The following is an 18,538-nucleotide window of genomic DNA, read 5'->3' as shown; positions in this document are numbered from 1 at the left end:
AGCAGGAAGATTTGGTATATGCATAACATTTCTATATACGGTACATGGAAATGACTTCTACCCTGTGTGAATTTTCTGATGTTCAACAAGATGTGATTTCTGATTAAAACATTTCCCACATTCTGGGCATTGAAACGGCTTCTCCCCTGTGTGAGTTCGTTGATGTACGACAAGATTTGATTTAACAATATAACACTTCCCGCATATCTGACATAAATACGGCTTCTCTCCTGTGTGAGTCCTCTGATGCACAACAAGAGTCGATTTACCACTATAACATTTGCCGCATATTTGACACGAATACGGTTTCTCCCCTCTGTGGATTCTTTGATGCTCAATGAGATGCGGTTTGTGAGCAAAACATTTCCCACATTCTGAGCATAAAAATGGCTTCTCCCCTGTGTGAGTTTTTTGATGTACGCGAAGTTGCGATTTGCGAGTAAAACATTTCCCACATTCTGAACATGCAAAGGGCTTCTCTCCTGTGTGAATTCGCTGGTGTTTTACAAGATCCGATTTCTGAGAAAAACATTTCTCACATTCTGAACATGAAAATGGCTTCTCCCCTGTGTGAAATCTCTGATGTTTAACAAGCTCTGATTTCCCAGTAAAACATTTCCCACATTCCGAACATGTAAATGGCAACAATCCTGTGTGAATTCTCTGATGTTTACCAAGATTTGTTTTCCGGGTAAAACATTTCCCACATTCTGAACACGAATATGGCTTTTCTTCTGCATTAGCTCTTAGATGTTCATCACTCTTTCTGTGACTTTCGTTTTGCTTAACAGTCTGTGGTGAATCAGAAGACAAGACGGGTATAAAAGGATCAGATAAAAGTTCATTCCGGTAAAGGGCTGAGGGTGTATCTGAGATAATGGAATGTTCTTCATATGTATCTTGTGTGATATCATCATCTGCTTTATAAGATATCAGATGTTCCTCTGATCTGGTACAGTCATCTGCAAAGGATAAAAACAATTGCATTATCAATGATATTAGAATTGATTACTACATATTTAACAAAATTTGCATAAATGAATACAATACAATAAACAAAATAAATACAAGCAAATCTTACAATCTGTGTAGAGAAAAAGGCCTCTCACCACTTATAAAGCTCCATCCCTGCTCCCCTTCTATTCTAAACTCATCATTCACTATGTAAAAGCTGCTCAAATCCATCTCAGGATGAATCAGCTTACTGATGGATCAGGTTACATGCTACCCACTGAAGTCTATGGAGAAGAGACAAGAGGGAGAGGCCGCAGAGAGAAAAAAAGCAGAAAGAGACACAGTCAGCACTGCAGTTTGCCAGTGTCACCCAGCTGATTCATAGCTTGGGTAGGTTCACATCTACATCCAAGGATCTGTTGGGGACCTTGCAGATTCCAACATTTTTGGACTGACCACAGTAACATTTTTGGCTGTATGGGTGGGGGATATATAACAAAAAAACAAACTAACCGAACACGGAGCTTAAAAAAATTCAACCCAAAATTGTTCCAACTGGTGACTTAGAATCTGTGACCCTTCTTTACTCACCTGGACAATTACCTATAGAAGTGTCCTCCTTATACTGCTCATCACTGCTTACATCTGTCTCTTCTTTTACTTTAATGTGTAGATCATTAATATAGATCAGATCTTCACCCTGATTCATAAGCTGTGGAGGAAATATTGTAAAAGTTATCAGAAATGTTTCATATGAGAAGAAAACATAATTAATTATCATGAGGACCAAGAATGACAGGAGGAGTTATCTGAGCCACAAAGCTGCAGGTCTCCTAGAAGATTGACTCATATTTGGCATGCTAACACTTGTTTAAGTGGATGGAGAACATTCCTGTGTATAAGAGCAGTGATGCCTCCTGTATGCATCACCGATCACTTGTATCTCAACCACAGAAGCAGCAGAACGTTCAACACAGCACAAGACACTACAGTCAGAGAAGTAGCGATGTGAGCGTCCATGCAAACAGTACTATATGCATCACTGCTCAAGGCCTTATTCCAACCAGCAGTCTCCATAGCCAGAAAACTGTGAGAAGATCCAGACAACATGTAATGTCTATGGTCGGCTTTATCCTGTCATCTCCACCTTTCTCATTCCACAAGTATAAAGCATATAATACTGTAGGATAAAACAAGACTGAACACAAGAGCTTCACAGCCCTTCTACAGATCATAGGGAATATCTCCATCTACCTGATCCTGATCCTGTGGAAGAAGAGGACGGGGACACCTCTCTGCTGCTGTTCTCTTACTGGATCTGACTGTAGGGAACACATACAGAGACTGAATTCATTCTTTACATACAAATAATGAGAGGACGTGTGTATATAGTCATGTCTATTACCTGCTGATGTGAGGGGCTGCTGATCCTCCATCATCACCTGATCCTTGTACTGATCCTTGTGTCCTTCTACATACTCCCACTCCTCCATGGAGAAATAGACCGCCACGTCCTGACACCTTATAGGAACCTGACACACAATGATACAGTCATCACCCCGACCCCTCCAGTGGTGTTACTGTATAATGTCCCAGCATTCCCAGCAGTGTCACCTCTCCAGTCATCACCAGACCCCTCCATTACTGTATAATGTCCCAGCAGTGTCACCTCTCCAGTCATCACCAGACCCCTCCATTACTGTATAATGTCCCAGCATTCCCAGCAGTGTCACCTCTCCAGTCATCACCAGACCCTCCATTACTGTATAATGTCCCAGCATTCCCAGCAGTGTCACCTCTCCAGTCATCACCAGACCCCTCCATTACTGTATAATGTCCCAGAATTCCCAGCAGGGTCACCTCTCCAGTCATCACCAGACCCCTCCATTACTGTATAATGTCCCAGCAGTGTCACCTCTCCAGTCATCACCAGACCCCTCCATTACTATATAATGTCCCAGCATTCCCAGCAGTGTCACCTCTCCAGTCATCACCAGATCCCTCCATTACTGTATAATGTCCCAGCAGTGTCACCTCTCCAGTCATCACCAGACCCCTCCATTACTGTATAATGTCCCAGCATTCCCAGCAGGGTCACCTCTCCAGTCATCACCAGACCCCTCCATTACTGTATAATGTCCCAGCATTCCCAGCAGTGTCACCTCTCCAGTCATCACCAGACCCCTCCATTACTGTATAATGTCCCAGCAGTGTCACCTCTCCAGTCATCACCAGACCCCTCCATTACTGTATAATGTCCCAGCATTCCCAGCAGTGTCACCTCTCCAGTCATCACCAGACCCCTCCATTACTGTATAATGTCCCAGGATTCCCAGCAGGGTCACCTCTCCAGTCATCACCAGACCCCTCCATTACTGTATAATGTCCCAGCATTCCCAGCAGGGTCACCTCTCCAGTCATCACCAGACCCCTCCATTACTGTATAATGTCCCAGCATTCCCAGCAGTGTCACCTCTCCAGTCATCACCAGACCCCTCCATTACTGTATAATGTCCCAGCAGGGTCACCTCTCCAGTCATCACCAGACCCCTCCATTACTGTATAATGTCCCAGCAGGGTCACCTCTCCAGTCAGCAGCTCCATCATCTTGTTGATCAGTTCTAGGATCTTCTGTTCATCCATTTCCTCATGTATCAGGGAGTGAGGTGGGGGCCCCGGGATTGGGCTCAGGGTTCTTCCCCATCCTTCACACACAGGGGCCCGACAGCGCCCACTAGAGGACTTCTTCACTACTGCGTAATCCTGTGTATGGAGAGACACATTAATATCACTACATACATTCCCAGAATCCCTCACCTCTCCAGTCATATCCATCTGTATTATAGATAAGAATGAGGTCATGTGACATCACTCCCAGAATCCCTCACCTCTCCAGTCATATCCATCTGTTATTACATAGATAAGAATGAGGTCATGTGACATCACTCCCAGAATCCCTCACCTCTCCAGTCATATCCATCTGTTATTATATAGATAAGAATGAGGTCATGTGACATCACTCCCAGAATCCCTCACCTCTCCAGTCATATCCATCTGTTATTACATAGATAAGAATGAGGTCATGTGACATCACTCCCAGAATCCCTCACCTCTCCAGTCATATCCATCTGTTATTACATAGATAAGAATGAGGTCATGTGACATCACTCCCAGAATCCCTCACCTCTCCAGTAAGCCGGAAGAGTATCTCTAGGGTGAGGTCTATTATCCTGTCGGCCATCTTGTTCCTGTCTCTCTTCATCCTTAATGAATCAATCAGGAAAACTAACAGCAGACAATCCAATATTGTAGGAACCTAAACTGAAAAATGAAGAGGTGATGTTGAAACCCAGGTAAATAATAAAGTTACTGGAGATACATAAGGCAGGTGTCAGTAATGTTCTCTCCATTTTCTATCTACCTGCAGCGATAACTCTCTGGTTTTGCCCATAGCAACCAATCAAGGCTCTGCTTTCATTTTACCAGATCTTGTTAAGATATTAAAGCTGAGCTGTGATTGGTTACTATGGGACAGCTGAGCTGTGATTGGTTACTATAGGATTTCCGAGCTATGATTGGTTACTATAGGATTTCCGAGCTGTGATTGGTTACTATGGGACAGCTGAGCTGTGATTGGTTACTATAGGATTTCCAAGCTGTGATTGGTTACTATAGGATTTCCGAGCTGTGATTGGTTACTATGGGAAAGCTGAGCTGTGATTGGTTACTATAGGATTTCCAAGCTGTGATTGGTTACTATAGGATTTCCGAGCTGTGATTGGTTACTATGGGAAAGCTGAGCTGTGATTGGTTACTATAGGATTTCCGAGCTGTGATTGGTTACTATGGTAAAGCTGAGCTGTGATTGGTTACTATGGGACAGCTGAGCTGTGATTGGTTACTATAGGATTTCCGAGCTGTGATTGGTTACTATAGGATTTCCGAGCTGTGATTGGTTACTATGGGAAAGCTGAGCTGTGATTGGTTACTATAGGATTTCCGAGCTGTGATTGGTTACTATGGGAAAGCTGAGCTGTGATTGATTACTATAGGATTTCCGAGCTGTGATTGGTTACTATAGGATTTCCGAGCTGTGATTGGTTACTATAGTAAAGCTGAGTTGTGATTGGTTACTATGGTAAATCTGAGCTGTGATTGGTTACTATAGTAAAGCTGAGTTGTGATTGGTTACTATGGTAAATCTGAGCTGTGATTGGTTACTATGGGACAGCTGAGCTGTTATTGGTTACTATAGGATTTCCGAGCTGTGATTGGTTACTATGGTAAATCTGAGCTTTGATTGGTTGCTATGGGCAAATCTGGACACGAACAGCTTCAGGTAGATAAATCTGGGCTGTGGCGTCCATATTTCCTACCAAACCCCTCTATACTCACCCTCCCCCCCCCCCCCCGGCCCCAAAGAAAAATCCCATTTTACAGACTTTTGGCATAACCCGTCATGTGATACGACCTGAGGGAATGTTCATGCTGTAGAATATCCAGACAAGACTCCATGGGGGACATTTATCACTGTTTGCTTGTGTATTCCTTTTTTTAGTTATTTTTTGCTTATGTGCGACTTATTTATCATCTGCTTTCATCCTGTTGATAAATGTCGTTCACTTAAGCACTTTTTTCTTTTTTTATGGCTTTGGTAGCGGCTTTTCTGCTCCGTGTCTGAGCTGGAGTAAATTTAGTAGGTTTTTTCATGCGATGCGGCTTTTTTGCGACTTTCGCACTTGATAAATGTCTGACCACTGCAAGTCAAAAATCACTTTTTGCTTTGGTAAGCAAGATTTTTATTTTCTGCTTAGGACACTGCACAATCAAAAAGTCGCAGAAAAAAGAGCGTAGGTGCCCGTGCGACTTTTTTGTGACAATTTTAAGCAAAAAAAATCTACTAAACGCTTTGATGAATGTCCCCCCATGTTTTCAATGATCCCGCCGAGTCCGCCATTATTTGGATTTTGGAATTATTACTACAGCATTAACTATAGTAACTATTTACTATTGAAGAAATTTTCCATGCAGAATTACCTCAGTGTGAACAGACACTAAGGCAGTGTTCGGAAACTGTGGCCCTCCAGATGTTGCTAGAGTGCTGTTAATTGTTGGCTGTCCGGGCATGCGGTGCTGGGAGTTGAAATTTTGCAACATCTGGGAGGGGCACAATTTGAGACCACAGTCCTAAGGGGCAACATGAGCAGGCTTAACCCTAATAAGGGAAAACAAATTGTTTGTTTTTAATTCCTCCTACATTCACCGGAAAATACCACAAATAATACAAACCTCATAGAAAGGAACGTCCCCAGTACTCCAGATGTGCTGTGCATACAGGACCTGCCATGATGTCACAGTCATGTGATCAGTCACATGGAGAAAGAGGAGGAGTCACATGATCAGGGGCTGCTGCTCTAGGCTCATCTGCTCAGTGTATGCAGGACTCTGCTGTGCTGGTTGTGATCGCTGCTGGATGAGCTGAAGTTATGTGTATGCAGCAGAGCTGTGTGTGTGTGATGTGCGTGGTGCAGAGCTGTGTATGTGTGTGTTATATATGTCTGCAGCAGAGCTGTGTGTAATGTGCATGTAGCTGAGCTGTATGTGTACACAGTAGAGCTGTATATGTGTAATGTACATGTAGCTGAGCTGTATGTGTACACAGTAGAGCTGTATATGTGTAATGTGCATGTAGCTGAGCTGTATGTGTACACAGTAGAGCTGTATATGTGTAATGTGCATGTAGCTGAGCTGTATGTGTACACAGCAGAGCTGTATATGTGTAATGTGCATGTAGCTGAGCTGTATGTGTACACAGTAGAGCTGTATATGTGTAATGTACATGTAGCTGAGCTGTATGTGTACACAGTAGAGCTGTATATGTGTAATGTGCATGTAGCTGAGCTGTATGTGTACACAGTAGAGCTGTATATGTGTAATGTGCATGTAGCTGAGCTGTATGTGTACACAGTAGAGGCTGTATATGTGTAATGTACATGTAGCTGAGCTGTATGTGTACACAGTAGAGCTGTATATGTGTAATGTACATGTAGCTGAGCTGTATGTGTACACAGTAGAGCTGTATATGTGTAATGTGCATGTAGCTGAGCTGTATGTGTACACAGTAGAGCTGTATATGTGTAATGTACATGGAGCTGAGCTGTATGTGTACACAGTAGAGCTGTATATGTGTAATGTACATGTAGCTGAGCTGTATGTGTACACAGTAGAGCTGTATATGTGTAATGTACATGTAGCTGAGCTGTATGTGTACACAGTAGAGCTGTATATGTGTAATGTACATGTAGCTGAGCTGTATATGTACACAGTAGAGCTGTATATGTGTAATGTACATGTAGCTGAGCTGTATGTGTACACAGTAGAGCTGTATATGTGTAATGTACATGTAGCTGAGCTGTATGTGTACACAGTAGAGCTGTATATGTGTAATGTACATGTAGCTGAGCTGTATGTGTACACAGTAGTGCTGTATATGTGTAATGTACATGTAGCTGAGCTGTATGTGTACACAGTAGAGCTGTATATGTGTAATGTACATGTAGCTGAGCTGTATGTGTACACAGTAGAGCTGTATATGTGTAATGTACATGTAGCTGAGCTGTATGTGTACACAGTAGAGCTGTATATGTGTAATGTACATGTAGCTGAGCTGTATGTGTACACAGTAGTGCTGTATATGTGTAATGTGCATGTAGCTGAGCTGTATGTGTACACAGTAGAGCTGTATATGTGTAATGTACATGTACATGTAGCTGAGCTGTATGTGTACACAGTAGAGCTGTATATGTGTAATGTACATGTAGCTGAGCTGTATGTGTACACAGTAGTGCTGTATATGTGTAATGTACATGTAGCTGAGCTGTATGTGTACACAGTAGAGCTGTATATGTGTAATGTGCATGTAGCTGAGCTGTATGTGTACACAGTAGAGCTGTATATGTGTAATGTACATGTAGCTGAGCTGTATGTGTACACAGTAGAGCTGTATATGTGTAATGTACATGTAGCTGAGCTGTATGTGTACACAGTAGAGCTGTATATGTGTAATGTACATGTAACTGAGCTGTATGTGTACACAGTAGAGCTGTATATGTGTAATGTACATGGAGCTGAGCTGTATGTGTACACAGTAGAGCTGTATATGTGTAATGTACATGTAGGTGAGCTGTATGTGTACACAGTAGAGCTGTATATGTGTAATGTGCATGTAGCTGAGCTGTATGTGTACACAGTAGTGCTGTATATGTGTAATGTACATGTAGCTGAGCTGTATGTGTACACAGTAGAGCTGTATATGTGTAATGTACATGTAGCTGAGCTGTATGTGTACACAGTAGAGCTGTGTGTAATGTGCATGTAGCTGAGCTGTATGTGTATACAGTAGAGCTGTATATGTGTAATGTACATGTAGCTGAGCTGTATGTGTACACAGTAGAGCTGTATATGTGTAATGTGCATGTAGCTGAGCTGTATGTGTACACAGTAGAGCTGTATGTGTGTAATGTGCATGTAGCTGAGCTGTATGTGTACACAGTAGAGCTGTATATGTGTAATGTGCATGTAGCTGAGCTGTATCTGTACACAGTAGAGCTGTATATGTGTAATGTACATGTAGCTGAGCTGTATGTGTACACAGTAGTGCTGTATATGTGTAATGTGCATGTAGCTGAGCTGTATGTGTACACAGTAGAGCTGTATATGTGTAATGTACATGTAGCTGAGCTGTATGTCTACACAGTAGAGCTGTATATGTGTAATGTACATGTAGCTGAGCTGTATGTGTACACAGTAGAGCTGTATATGTGTAATGTACATGTAGCTGAGCTGTATGTGTACACAGTAGAGCTGTATATGTGTAATGTACATGTAGCTGAGCTGTATGTGTACACAGTAGAGCTGTATATGTGTAATGTGCATGTAGCTGAGCTGTATGTGTACACAGTAGAGCTGTATATGTGTAATGTACATGTAGCTGGGCTGTATGTGTACACAGTAGAGCTGTATATGTGTAATGTACATGTAGCTGAGCTGTATGTGTACACAGTAGAGCTGTATATGTGTAATGTACATGTAGCTGAGCTGTATATGTGTAATGTACATGTAGCTGAGCTGTATATGTGTAATGTACATGTAGCTGAGCGGTATGTGTTGTCACGCACCTGGATGCTGATGTCACGGAGCGGGTAGTGGGTCCTCTAACCTGTGTGGCTGATGACTCGGACCGTATCAGGGAGCGGAGACTAAGGTGCCGTTGGTCTTCACCAGAGCCCGCCCCAAAACAGGATGGATTTGCTGCGGCAGACGACACCCAGGTCTCTACCCCCAATACGGCTCGACCACACAGGTTACTGGGCAAGGCGCGGTACAAGAGGATGAGACAGAGGCGTAGTCAACGTAGCAGAAGGTCAAGGCAGACAGCAAAGGTTTGTAGTCAAATAATGTAGCGGGAAGGTCTGGGTACACGGGTATGGCAAACAGGCTATAGGGAACACTTTCTCTCAGGAAATGGCACTGAAGATCCGGCAGGGGTGTGTGGGAGGAGCAGGAACTTATAATGTGGTGTTCAGGTGCAAGACTAATTATGGGCGCACTGGCCCTTAAAATTTCAGAGCTCCGCCGCGCGCACGCCCTAGGAGGCGGGGACGAGCGTGGCGGAGCTGCGTTACAGTGGCAGCAGAGCGAGGTAAGTGACGGTCCGGGATTCGCATGCGGGCGCGTCCCGTGATGCGAATCCCAGCCCCGTCAACAGACGGGGACCCCGGGACACTGCGCTCACTGCCAGAGCTTTTGGCTGGAGTGCAGTGCGTGACAGTACCCCCCCCCCCCCCCCTTTTTAATCTCTCCCTCTTCTTAGGGTTCAGAAACCTTTTAAGAAGATCTTGGTCCAGAAAATTGTTGAGGCTCCCAAGACGTCTCTTCAGGACCGAATCCTTCTCAATCCACAAGGAAGTAGCGTTTACCTCTGATCAGCTTGGAGTCAAGAATTTCCTTTACAGCAAAGACATCAGAGGTACCAGAGATGGAGGATGGAGTGATGTCTTTTAGAGAAAAACGGTTGTGAATGACAGGTTTTAAGAGGGAGACATGGAAGGAGTTTGGAATCCGGAGAGAGGCGGGCAGATGGAGGGAATAAGCCACAGGATTGTCGTTTTTTGACTTTATAAGGACCCAGAAAACGTGGACCTAGTTTTTAAGAGGGTACCTTAAAGCAAATGTACTTGGAGGACAACCACACTTTGTCCCCAGGAGAGAACTCGGGAGGAGGACGTTGTTTTCTGTCCGCTTGTGACTTCATACGATTGGTAGCAAGAAGAAGGTAGTGACGAGTTTTCTGCCAGATGGAGGCGATATTCCGAACCAGTTCGTCAGCCATAAGTACTCCAGAAGAAGAGGAAGACAGGGGAAGAGGTGGGCGAGGATGAAGGCCAAAGACCACAAAGAAGGGGGACGTTCCAGTGGATTCAGAATTCCTGTGGTTATATGAAAATTCGGCCCAGGGTAGTAAATCGGTCCAGTCGTCTTGACGGGCGGAGACAAAATAGCGAAGATAGTCCCCCAGGACCTGATTCACCCTTTCGACTTGACCATTGGATTGAGGGTGGTAAGCCGAGGAGAAGTCCAATTTTACTTGAAGACGGGAACAAAGGGCCCTCCAGAACTTGGAGATGAATTGGACCCCCCGGTCGGAGACAATATGGGTTGGTAAACCATGGAGACGGAAGATGTGGGCGAATAATAGCTTGGCAAGCTGCGGTGCAGATGGCAAACCTGGCAAGAGCACAAAATGGGCCATTTTAGAAAACCGGTCAACCACAACCCAGATGACCGTGTTGCCGCTGGAAGGTCGCTGATGAAGTCCATAGCTATGTTGGTCCAGGGCAACTCAGGAACTGGCAGAGGTTGTAGTAGACAAGCGGGCTTGGCACGAGGGGTCTTGTCCCGGGCACAGACAGAACAAGAGCGGACGAAGTCAATAACATCTTTTCTGAGAGTTGGCCACCAATAGTGTCAGGAGATGAGTTGCAAGGACTTACGTATACCGGCATGGCCGGCCAAAAGAGAGGAATGACCACATTTCAAGATTCGGAGTCTTAAGCGGGGAGAAACATACGTTTTCCCAGGAGGCAAGTGCTGAAGAATTGCTGAACCTGCAGTAATGAGATGATTGGGAGGTATAATATGCTGAGGATGTGACTTGATCTAGTACCTCAGAGGATCTAGATAGCGCGTCAGCACGACAATTTTTCTCTGCTGGTCGGAAATGAATAAAAAAGTCAAACCTGGAGAAAAACAGAGACCAACGGGCCTGTCGAGGGTTGAGACGATGAGCAGTCTGTAGATATAGCAAGTTCTTGTGGTCGGTATAAATGGTAAGTGGCTGTACAGAGCCCTCCAAGAGATGGCGTCATTCTTCCAAGGCCAACTTAATAGCCAAAAGCTCACGATATCCTATAGTATAGTTTCTCTCCGCAGGTGAGAAGGTTTTAGAGAAGAAGCCGCAGGTTACAGTTTTTCCTTTGGAAGATTTTTGTGTCAAAATAGCTCCTGCACCAACAGAAGAAGCGTCCACTTCCAAAATGAATGGTTTGACTATATCTGGTCTCGAAGCGAAGGCAGATTTTAACTGAGGAGACGAGCTTGGGAAAAAGAGACACGCCGTCTCCTTTCATATGAATTACATAATTGTTACGCCGAGCGCTCCGGGTCCCCGCTCCTCCCCGGAGCGCTCGCAGCATCCTCTCATTCGCAGCGCCCCGGTCAGACCTGCTGACCGGGTGCGCTGCAATATCACTCTCAGCCGGGATGCGATTCGCGATGCGGGAGGCGCCCGCTCGCGATGCGCATCCCGGCTCCCGTACCTGACTCGTTCCCCGTCTGTCTTGTCCCGGCGCGCGCGGCCCCGCTCCTTAGGGCGCGCGCGCGCCGGGTCTCTGCAATTTAAAGGGCCACTGCGCCACTGATTGGCGCAGCAGGCTTAATCAGTGTGTTCACCTGTGCACTCCCTACTTACCTCACTTCCCCTGCACTCCCTCGCCGGATCTTGTTGCCATTGTGCCAGTGAAAGCGTTTCCTTGTGTGTTCCTAGCCTGTGTTCCAGACCTCCTGCCGTTGCCCCTGACTACGATCCTTGCTGCCTGCCCTGACCTTCTGCTACGTCCGACCTTGCTCTTGTCTACTCCCTTGTACCGCGCCTATCTTCAGCAGTCAGAGAGGTTGAGCCGTTGCTGGTGGATACGACCTGGTTGCTACCGCCGCTGCAAGACCATCCCGCTTTGCGGCGGGCTCTGGTGAATACCAGTAGCAACTTAGAACCGGTCCACCAACACGGTCCACGCCAATCCCTCTCTGGCACAGAGGATCCACCTCCTGCCAGCCGAATCGTGACAATAATACTACTCTTACAGAATACTTTCGCACGGAGCAGATTCCACGCGGCTTGAGAGTGAATTTACGACCAACTTTATTTGCTGATGATGAGCCTTATTGCAAAGACTTTGAGAGAATTCTGAACAAGTGTCCAATGGACATAATTGTACTGACAGTTGATCGCCTGCAAAAAGCTATTACGGAAATTAAGAAAGAAGTTGAGGCGACTGAACAACAATTGCGGGAGACCTTGAACAACGAGGAATTTTTGAAACTTAAAGAAAACCTTGATGCGCAACTGACTACCTTGAGGAAAGATATAGAGGAAAGAAAGAGAAAGAAATTCTTACGGGATACAGAAGATTACTTAGCCAAGCGAGTCTACCGATGGCGGGATACCTCCGGATATGCACAACGGGGACCCTCCTCTCAAGGCAGGGGAGGATACTCCTCCTCCAGCTCGGGAAGCGAGTTCCAGGTACGCCGAGACCGACGCCCCCCTTTTTTTCAGCGAAGGCGAGGACGCCAGGGAGGCCACCATCATCGGCGCACCAACCGGACCGGTGATAACGAGGTCACAGGTATTACCGAGACTTTAACCTCTGAGAATATTGTCATTAACATTTCATCTAAATGCTTGTCATCTTTGGAGATAGGGGTGTTACAAAAGGGGCTTTCATTTTGTTCCACGGACAAATTAGATACTTTTCAACTGGACATTGACTTGGAGCGATTTTTTCGCATGATCCGTTTAAAAGCCCATTTCTCCACAGATAGACCTCAACAGGACTCCTCGGCTAGATTTGAGGAGTCGGTGCCATCGCCAGGAATCCTCAAATTGGAGGATTTCAATCTTAAACAAAAAAGTCATTTTATGCCTCCTAAATATTATCATCCTGTGGAGACTTACTGCAATTTGGTGAAAACTGACATTGATAATTTGGTAAAAGAAATAAAGAAAGGGGACCACAGAGTCCGTGGTAACATTTCTGTGTTAGAGAGACGAGCTTTATCTGATCTGGCAGCTGACCGCACCATTACTATAAAACCCGGTGACAAGGGAGGTTCCATTGTCATTATGGATACCACTTCATACAAAAAAGAAGTGATGCGGCAGCTGTCTGATACAGATACTTACTTACCACTTGAGAATAATCCTCTGGGTAAAATCCAGAAAAAAATCAAGTCCATGGTAGAGAGACATAGGGACCTTGGGATTGATTGATGAAAAGATGTGTACTTATTTACAAATACAGAATCCAATAACACCTGTATTTTACACCTTGCCCAAGGTTCATAAGAGTTTGGTCGATCCCCCAGGTCGCCCTATTGTCTCCTCCATGGACTCTGTACTTTCCCCACTTTCTGTATTGTTGGAGAAGATGTTAACTCCTTTGATCCAGAAAACTCCTGCATTTTTATTGGATACCGGTGACTTTTTGAATGTGTTGTCAGGGGTAACTAACATAACAGGTGAAACATGGTTAGTTACCATTGATGTAGTCTGTTTGTATACTACAATTGAACACGATAGGGGCTGTGATGCCACTAAATGGATCCTTGATCAAAGCGATTACAATGAGTTACAAATGAGTTTTTTACCATGAGTTTTTTCTTGATCTGTTGAATATTGTTCTGAGAGAGAACTATTTTTTATTTGAGGATACATACTATTTACAATGCAGGGGTTCGGCGATGGGAGCGAACGTGGCCCCTCCATATGCAAATGCATATATGTCGCATTTTGAACATCAGTATGTGTACTCACATGAGCTTTTTAAAAAACATGCCATTATTTGGCGACTATTGACGACATTGTATGCATTTGGGAGGGGCCACGTGCGACACTGGATGAGTTTTTTTCATTTATTAACAACATAAGATCAGAATTAAAATTTACTATGATGGCTGACCAGCGACAGGTCAGTTTCTTGGATACTCATTCAGAAAGATGGAAAAGGAGGCCTTTATACAGACCTATACCATAAGCCTACTGATAAAAATAGCTTACTTCATTATACCAGTGCACACCCCCCTTCCATAAAAAAATCTATTCCCATTTCCCAGAAAAAAAGAATAGAGAGGATAGTGACGGACCCCGAATTACGCACTGTGAGATTTAAAGAATTGGAGGACAAATTTAGCAGAAGGGGTTACCCCCAAAAATTGTTCCAACCCACCGTTACCTCCCACCCTCATAATGTAGAAAAACGTAACAAGCAAACTAAAATTATTCCATTTATTCGGACATACCATCCCCTCACATTCAAAATAGACAAGATTGTAAAAAATTACTGGAACATACTTCAGAAGTCTTACCCCCAAATAGAAGAATTCAAAACCCCACCGTTGATCTGCAACAAACGATCTAAAAACATCAAAGATACCTTAATAAGAGCAGACATCGGGGGAAAACAAAAAAGTCGTCAAACTTTTCTTGGAACACAACGCACCGGTACATATCCATGTTTGAACTGCGCCCAATGCAGCAATGTGATCAAAGGTAATCAAATTACACACCCATATACCGGAAAAAAATTCCCCATTACCAAATTTTTCACATGTCAATCTCGCAATGTCATATACACAATAAAATGCCCGTGCGGTCTCCTATACGTTGGGGAGACCACCCAGCGTGTAGGAGACCGCATCAATCGCCATAAATCGAGTATCAGATGCCAAAACCTTCTTCTTCCTATCCCTGCACATTTCGGAAATAAAAATCATTCCATATCTCAATTACAGTATCAAGTAATTGATGAGGTTGTGCAACCACGGAGAGGGGGTGATATTAAAAAGTTGCTCATCCAGAAAGAAGCGTTTTGGATACACCGTTTAGGGACTCTGGAGCCGCGCGGTATGAACCGCGATTATGAACTTTCACGATTACTATAGATATATGTTGATCTGAATGGCATGAGTTAATGTATATATTTGCTGATTTTTTACAGAGCGGGAAATGAATCTGCACTCTACGGGGAATCTCCGCTATGAAAGTTTTTCAAAAATGATTTATCTTTTTCTTTTTTCTTTCAATATTGTATTCACTATGTTTACATTTTCACAGTACATCATGTGCTTTGAATGATAGTAATTAATGACGTGGTACCTGTGAACCGGATGTAATTATATAAGCTGCATTCTAACAGTTACCTGTACTGGTTGATAAAGGCTATTGAGCCGTAACGCATACCTACCCTGTATGCTATGCATGTTGCATAAATAAATCTTTGAGATTTCACAAGCATCTGAGTGCCGGGACCCTTTCTTCTTTTCGATTATCGTTACATTTGGTCCTCGGGCACCAACTACCTATTGCTGTGCCGACCTTCTTGGGACTTTGTGAATCTGACTGAGACTGAGCAGAAAATACAGAGCAATATCAAGGTAGAAAACTAAAAATAAAGGCAGGAGGGTGGTTTATCATGATGGGGGCAGTATATAAATTTAACAAGATCATGACAGGTACTCTTTAACCTATTCACACTGTAAAATTTTTGGGCGGAATCCGCGCGCAGACATTGCCGTCTATGGAGACGACAATTTCTGCACAGTCCTAGTGCCGACTGATTCAGTCACCACTGGCCACACTCGGAAGATCCGGCTGAATTTTGTGCGGCTGGAACTTCCAAAGTGTGAATCCGGCCTTAATCTGGAGGAGGCCTTGGGATAGTTGCATAAAAACTGCATTAAATAGACTACAGGCCCTTTTACATGAGTAGATTATTTGGTAGGAATGCTTGTTCCCCATAATCGGCCGGCAAACAGTCGATGTTGCCCAACCCGTGATAAATTGACCCAAATATATATAACTAAAAATATAAAGGCTCATTAAATGAGTGCCGATCATTGAGATCTGCACTTGTTATTGTGCTCCCGTCGGACCGTATAAAAAGACTCTAACAAGAAGGTGGTGGAAGATTCCTGTTAGTGATTACATTTCCACTTATGTTACATGAAAATTGCTTCTATCCTGTGTAAATTTTTTGATGCTCAACAAGATGTGATTTTCGATAAAAATATTGTCCAAATTCCGGGCATGGAAATGGCTTCTCCACCGTGTGAGTTCTCTGATGAACAACGAGATTTGATTTAGCAATGTAACATTTCCCGCATATTTGACATGCAAACGGTTTCTCTCCTGTGTGAGTCCTTTGATGTACAACAAGGGCTGACCTACCGCTGTAACATTTCCCACATTTTTGACACGAAAAGGGTTTCTCCCCTGTGTGGGTATTTTTATGTTCAACCAGATGTGCTTTGTGAGTAAAACATTTCCCACATTCTGAACATAAAAAGGGCTTCTCGCCTGTGTGAGTTTTTTGATGTACAAGAAGTTGGGATTTCCGAGCAAAACATTTCCCACATTCTGGGCATGAAAAAGGCTTCTCCCCGGTGTGAATTCTCTGATGTGTAACAAGATCTGATTTCTGAGCAAAACATTTCCCACATTCTGGACACGAAAATGGCTTCTCCCCTGTGTGAGTTCTCTGGTGTTTAACAAGACCTGGTTTCCCAGTAAAACATTTCCCACATTCTGAACATGTAAATGGCATCAATCCTGTGTGAATTCTGTGGTGTTTAACGAGGGTTGTTTTCCGAGTGAAACATTTCCCACATTCTGAACATGAAAATGGTTTCTCCCCTGTGTGAGATTTTTGATGTTTAGCACCCTTTCTGTAACTTTTGTTTTGCTCAACAGTCTGTGATGATTTAGAAGATAAGACTGGTCTAAAAGGATCAGATGACAGATCTTTTCTGTAAAGGACTGAATCTATATTTGGGATAATGGAATGATCTTCATACATATCCTCTTCTTTCAAACTTGAAAATATGAGATGTCCCTCTGATCTTCTGGAGCAGTCATCTACCAAAAATTAAAATAATTTTATTTTTAATTACAACAATGCACCTTGAACAAACTTTGCATAAATCAACATTACAAGTAAATGTAAGAAACTCTGTAACTTATCAGAGAAAAATGCCTCTTTCTCCACTTATTTGGTGTCTGAAACAATTTGTACACTTTTGACATGTGCAAATAAAGCTTAAAGGGATACTCTGACGGAAAACATCTTATCCCCTATCCAAAGGATAGGGGATAAGATGTTCTGATCACAGGGGTCCTGCCGCTGGGGACATTTTATCCCCTATTCTTTGGATAGGGGATAAGATGTTTTACGGCGGAGTATCCCTTTAAAAAATTACGCATAGGCCATGTTGCTGAAAAACTTCTACATAACAGCTCAAAAAAAGGACAATTTATTTTTATTTTTTTCAAACAAACCTGGAAGATAATTTTTGTGTAGGTGTTAACTCTTCGATCACCCCATCCTTTTTTTGTTTGCGCTTAGTCTTTTAGCAGACATTGTATTTTTATCTATGAGGCGGAACGGAGCCGCCTGCGCAAAAGCCCTATAGTTATGAAGAGAAAGATTTAGAAGTCGTCATCTATCTACCCAAAGTGCAATGTATCGTGGCTTGTTTGGACACAGAACAATATGTGAAATATCCAAAATAATCTTTCACATTACTGTAAGGGTCTATTCACAGGGCAGAATTTCCGTTTGCAGAATTCCACCTCAAATTAAAGCCCGTAGACTTCTATGGGATTCCGCACTCCCAGAATTTCCGTTTGCGGAATTCCACCTCAAATTAAAGCCCGTAGACTTCTATGGGATTCCGCACTCCCATTCACACTTCGGAAATTCCGCAAGCGGAATTTCCGAAGTGTGAATGGGAGTGCGGAATCCCATAGAAATCTATGGGCTTTAGGCTAGGTTCACGCTGTGGAATTTCTGGGGCAGAATTTCTGCCGGAGATTGAGCCGGCAGCACTAGGACCGGGCAGACTACATTGCCGTCCCCATAGAGGGCAGATATCCCAAAAGATCCACCCAGAAATGCATTGCAGTCTATGGGGGCAGCAATGCGGTCTGCTCGGTCCTAATGCCGCCGGCAGAAATTCTGCAGTGTAAACCCAGCCTTAATTTGAGGCGGAATTCCGCAAGTGGAAATTCTGCCCTGTGAATAGCCCCTTAGGTGACTTTATGCCACGTCTGGCAGAAATACTCAAGTAGCTCGGCTTTGATGTCTTGTAACCATCCATCTTCCTCTTGGTCAAACTTTAGAGGTTTTCAATGGCGTTCGGGTCTGGAGATCAGGCCGGCCATGACAGGGTCTGGATCTGGTGGTCCTCC

At 43.9% G+C, this 18,538-nt stretch overlaps 2 protein-coding genes across 2 annotated transcripts in view; one reads left to right on the top strand and one right to left on the bottom strand.

The window, feature by feature from the left end:
- The window catches only part of LOC130295636 (zinc finger protein 850-like), a 121,705-nt gene that overhangs the window by 22,398 nt on the left and 80,769 nt on the right, over nt 1-18,538 (bottom strand). Inside the window, exons 10-19 of the mRNA XM_056546600.1 lie at nt 16,310-17,206; nt 12,514-12,645; nt 10,175-10,740; nt 6,244-6,294; nt 4,139-4,270; nt 3,538-3,717; nt 2,360-2,486; nt 2,209-2,276; nt 1,546-1,666; nt 62-962 (exon numbers count right to left, since the gene is read on the bottom strand). Coding sequence (XP_056402575.1) covers nt 62-962; nt 1,546-1,666; nt 2,209-2,276; nt 2,360-2,486; nt 3,538-3,717; nt 4,139-4,270; nt 6,244-6,294; nt 10,175-10,740; nt 12,514-12,645; nt 16,310-17,206 — 3,175 coding nt within the window. The remainder of the gene's footprint in view (nt 1-61; nt 963-1,545; nt 1,667-2,208; nt 2,277-2,359; nt 2,487-3,537; nt 3,718-4,138; nt 4,271-6,243; nt 6,295-10,174; nt 10,741-12,513; nt 12,646-16,309; nt 17,207-18,538) is intronic.
- Nucleotides 6,366-16,309, top strand: LOC130297282 (uncharacterized). The gene is made up of 2 exons (XM_056549595.1): nt 6,366-6,387; nt 12,378-16,309. The coding sequence occupies exon 2, from the start codon at nt 12,494-12,496 to the stop codon at nt 13,562-13,564; it is 1,071 nt and encodes a 356-aa protein (XP_056405570.1). The 5' UTR covers nt 6,366-6,387; nt 12,378-12,493; the 3' UTR covers nt 13,565-16,309.

The sequence above is a fragment of the Hyla sarda genome, chromosome 1 (assembly GCF_029499605.1).
Source record: "Hyla sarda isolate aHylSar1 chromosome 1, aHylSar1.hap1, whole genome shotgun sequence".
NCBI classification, from domain to species: Eukaryota; Metazoa; Chordata; class Amphibia; order Anura; family Hylidae; genus Hyla; species Hyla sarda.
Note: the sequence above shows the minus strand (reverse complement) of the source record. Positions and strands in the feature narration are given on the sequence as shown.